The sequence below is a fragment of the Poecilia formosa genome, unplaced genomic scaffold, assembly GCF_000485575.1.
Source record: "Poecilia formosa unplaced genomic scaffold, Poecilia_formosa-5.1.2 Scaffold24, whole genome shotgun sequence".
Lineage (NCBI taxonomy): Eukaryota > Metazoa > Chordata > Actinopteri > Cyprinodontiformes > Poeciliidae > Poecilia > Poecilia formosa.
In genome coordinates, this window is record NW_006799963.1 from 916,673 (window position 1) to 921,704 (window position 5,032).

The following is a 5,032-nucleotide window of genomic DNA, read 5'->3' on the forward strand; positions in this document are numbered from 1 at the left end:
CAGCCAAGATACTGGAGGAACCCTCAAGCTCCCAGGCCTCTCGTAGAGGACCCGAGCTCAGAGGATGATATATTTGTGTGTGTGTGTGTGTGTGTGTGTTCATATAGCCCATTACCTGGCCAAAATAAGAGTTGCTAACTTGATTTAACTAAGCAAATAGGTACACCCCTCCTATTGGATAATTGGATATGGATGCATGGGTGCTTATGTTTCAGCTCGGCCCAGATTACCCATCATGCCTTGTGCCTCCTGTCAAGCCTGCAGAGGCTGTGCTATAATGTGAGGTTGCTGCAGTTGGTTATGTCTGGCTTCAGCAATATCAACTCAAATAATGAAGTCATCGGACTACCTGAATATACTGACCATGTCATTCAATGGTTTTTCTTCCCTCATTCATGAGCATTATTCAAAGATGACAATGCCAGGATTCATCGAACTCAGATCGTCAAAGACTGGTTCAGGGAGCATGAGGCATCGTTTCACACATGGCTCACAGAGTCCAGACCTTAACCCCATTGAGAATCTTTGGGATGTGCTGGAGAAGACTGTGCAATGGTCACACTCTACCATCGTCAAAATGCAAAATCCTGGTGACAAATTTGTGCACTATCAGATAGTGAACAATATTTGAGCAAAATGGTTATACTGAAAATGTTTTCAGTCTTTGAGTTCAGCTCATAAAATATGGGAGCAAAAAAGTGGTACATTTACAATTTTGTTCAGTGTATGTATATTTCCAATGAATATTGGATCACACAACCATCTTATTTTTTTACATGCATAAATCTGTGACACACACATAAAACATCAACTAAATGTGTGTCTAATGTGAAATTTCAGATGCTTCTCTGACTCCCACCATTAATGTTCCCTCTGACCTGAAGGAGCATCAGTCTGTCACTGTAACCTGCTCAGTTTCAACTCCCTGTCCACACTCACCTCCTCAACTCACCTGGAATCTCCAACAAGACTCTCTCAGACAAACAGAGAAAAACACAGATGGAACCTTTACAACTAAAATCCAGGAGACCATCACTCTGTCAGACACACATGATGGAAACAACATCAGCTGTTCTGCCAGATATCCTGTGACTGACAAAAGCGACATAGCAGAGACAGAAGTAACTCTCAGTGTTTCATGTAAGTGATCCTGTCAGCAGGTCATGGTTCAGCTGTTTCTGATCAATAAAGTTCATGTGTCTCATTTTCCTCAGATGCTCCTAAAGACACCTCAGCATCCATCAGACCATCAGGTTTGGTGCCAGAAGATAGCTGGGTGGACCTGAGCTGCTACAGCAGAGCCAAACCTCCACCCAAAATCACCTGGTTCAAGAACAGCAACCAAGGACCCATTAAAGTATCTGAGAAGGAGGTTTACGGCTTCAGTGCTACTCCTACTGAAGAAGGAGATTATTACTGTGAGGCCACAAATGAGCTTGGTAGTGAGAAATCGACAAGCATCTGTATTGACATCAGTGGTAATGCTTATCTTTTTGATTAAGATAATGTCTATATATACACAGAGAGAGGATTTAGAAACCAGTTATCAGTTGCTCTGATTTTACTTTATATGGATATGTAAAATGAACATTGTTCTTTTATTCTATGAACTACTGACATGTCTCTGAAAAACCATGCAAAAATGTACTTTTATTTGCAAAACAATGAGAAATGGTCAAAATAACCTCATTATTTGAGGGCTAAAAACTTTTTTGTTGTAATTTCAAATAAAAGTTCATTTACATTTAGAAACAATAATACCAATGTTTTTGTCATGATGTGTTGTTGAGGTGGACCCAATAGCAGCAGGCAAAAATATAGTTGTGAATATGTAATGAACAAAAACTAGAGTCCAACTTACAAAAGGAACATTCCAGAGAAGCATACAAAAAAAATCCAAAAACTTTCAAAAAGTTTATCCATCCCATCTCTCAAGCATATCAATATACTAGTTAGTCAGGATGATCACTGAACCGTAGTGCCTTCGGCAGGCCACATTAAAAACAAAGTTTGAAATGTGCTTTGCTTAATTGGTGGGTCTGAAAACCAGTCCAACCAGATGAGCGAGAGCTTATCAACTCTCCTTCATATAGAGTTGATCAGGTTGTCGCTTTTGGAGTCCATTCCTTTAAAAAGTGGACCGATATTCAATGGCTGATCAAAGCCGATGGATATTTTCAGGAACTGGAACATGCTGTTGTATGCGCTGATCCAGAGCATCCCAACCATGTTCAATGGGTGACATGTTTGGTGAGTATGCTGGCCATGCACAACCTGGTATGTTAAAAGAGTGAGTGATAAACCAGGACATTTCAGAGTGGTGTTTTATTGTGGCCTGCCCGTGGCACTCCTGTGCAGTAATTATTCTGTGTAATTGGGATCTTGATACGCCACAGGCCGGAGGGATTATGTATTAAAATTTAATCTATCACAGATCTAGACAGATTATTGAGCAATATTTAAGAGAAATGTTTATATTGAAAATCTTTTAGGTCTTTGAGTTCAGCTCATGAAAAATGGGAGCAAAACCAAATATTTTAGTTCAGTATATATATTATATATAATGAATTCATTAAACAGACAGTCATGTTTTCTCAAATACATAAATCTCTGACACACATAGGACAACATTACTTAAATGTGTGTCTAATGTGAAATTTCAGATCCTACTTTAACTCCCAGAATCAATATCTCTGCTGGTAACCTGAAGGAGCATCAGTCTGTCAATGTAACCTGCTCAGCTTTCACTTCCTGTCCACACTCACCTCTTGAACTCACCTGGAATCTCAAGAAAGGCTCTCTCAGACAAATAGAGAAAAACACAGATGGAACCTTTACAACTAAAATCCAGGAGACCATTACTCTGTCAGACACACATGATGGATACATAATCAGATGTTTCACCAGAAATCCTGCGGCTGAAATAAGCGACATAGCAAAGACAGAAGTGACTCTCAGGGTTTCATGTAAGTGATCCTGTCAGCAGGTCATAATTCATCTGTTTCTGATCAATAAAGTTCATGTGTCTCATTTTCCTCAGATGCTCCTAGAAACACCTCAGCATCCATCAGTCCATCAGGTTTGGTGTCAGAAGGTAGCTGGGTGGAGCTGAACTGCTCCAGCAAAGCCAACCCTCCACCCAGATTCACCTGGTTCAAGAAAGGCCCAGAAAGACTCACTAAAGCAGCTACAGGCATCTTTCACAAGGTTAAATTCACTCAGGGCGATCAGTACTTCTGTGTAGCTTCCAATAAGCTGGGTAAACAGAAATCATCACCGATCAATCTCAGAACAAAAAGTAAGTTGTGCTTCTTTTGTTTTCCTTTTTAAAAGCCTTAAAGATATTTAGATAACATTTTAAGCAGAATAAAGGTTATTTTTGGAAAGAAACTTAAATTATTGTTTTAAGTCTTTGCCATCTTGTATCCTAAGAACTCTGTTATTCTGGGTACATATCATGTAATTTCATTGTATTAAAGAAGAACTATTGCATCAGTTCAAATTGTGCTTTACAAAATACAAACATTACTCAGACATCAGTTAAGCTTTGCTCTTCAAAAACTAGTAATAAATGTAAGATTACAGTATTTAAAGCCAATATATTTCCCATTCAGGGAAAACTGAGCATGTTCTCTTGTTACAGGTACAAACGGAGTTGGAGCCTGGATTTTCGTAGTAATAGGGGGCGTGGGATTGGTAGTTCTTGGCGGTGCAGTCTTCGTCATTGACAGGTAAGTCACTTTTTTTCTTCTGAGTTGGTACAATTCAACTGCAGAGCTGCTGGTGTCTGTTAGATTTTGGTGTTTGATATTTACTTTCAATCTCTCCTGTTTTTGTTTCTCCTTTCAGCTGCATCAATCCCTCCTAATCTAGTCAAGCTCTTGAGTTGTGCTTGTGTGCAACACTAAAAATAAAATGCTGCAACTCGATCCAACCCTGTCAGCCACTGATTAGTGTACGAAATAGTTTCTGCCTCTTTGTAAAAACCTAAAAAATATTTAATCAATAAGTTTATTCACTCAAATTACATTTCATCACCTTGATACAATAGGTCAGATATGGAACAACTATAAAGTCTGCAGTTTTGAGAATTGAAAAATATTTTTTTACTTTCTTTAAAAGTCCAATACCTTTGCATCATTTTTGTTTTATATATCAGATTTGTTTTGTAGCTGTAGCCAGATTTCTGAGAGTCTTATTGTTCAAGTACACTGTTCAAAAAAGTAAAGGGAACACTCAAATAACACATCCTAGATCTGAATGAATGAAATATTCTCATTGAATATTTTGTTCTGTACAAAGTTGAATATGCCGACAACAAAAATCATCAATGGAAATCAAATTTAACCAATGGAGGCCTGGATTTGGAGCCACACACAAAATTAAAGTGAAATGTTCCCTTTTTTTTTTAGCAGTATATATTTGTATCACAAATTTCAGCAGCAAGGGAGTTCAAAGTGTTATAAAAACATTATGCAGCGACCAGTTGTGAAACCAGCAATAAACATTATGTTTTGTCAAAACGCAATAATCAAAACCATCAATACAAGTCAATTATGTTGATTAGTGTTCCATTTACTGCAATTCAAAGGCAACTCTAAACAGGTGGATTTTTAGCCTTAATATAAAGGAACTCAGTATTTCAGCTGTTTTATGGAAAAACTGCAAGTTTGCTCTAGATTTGTGGAATCTAGAACAAATCTAGAAGTTTGATTTGTACAGAAATCAAACTATGGAAGTTTGATTTATGGAAGTTTGTTCTAGATTTGTGGTGTATAGAAGCTGAATGCTTTCCATGTTTGCTTCTGGTTCTGAGGATTGTTACAACCCCCTTTTATGAGGAGGGGAGTAACACGACAGCCACAAAAATTTGACAGAGTCCAGGTGAATGTTTTAAAAAGGAGGGATTTATTGATAAAAATCCCAGAAGGCTCATACAAACTGTGGGGGAGAAAGGGGCGGTTAGGTGGTGCCAAATCAAAGAAAATAATAAAACAAAACAGGGCCTAACTACCGTTTGTGCTAAAGAAAC

The 5,032-nt window shown here is 38.1% G+C and overlaps 1 protein-coding gene across 1 annotated transcript in view; it reads left to right on the forward strand.

The window, feature by feature from the left end:
* Nucleotides 1–5,032, forward strand: part of LOC103135289 (vascular cell adhesion protein 1-like) — an 88,236-nt gene that overhangs the window by 78,662 nt on the left and 4,542 nt on the right. Inside the window, exons 7-8 of the mRNA XM_016669402.1 lie at nucleotides 885–1,140; nucleotides 1,215–1,491. Coding sequence (XP_016524888.1) covers nucleotides 885–1,140; nucleotides 1,215–1,491 — 533 coding nt within the window. The remainder of the gene's footprint in view (nucleotides 1–884; nucleotides 1,141–1,214; nucleotides 1,492–5,032) is intronic.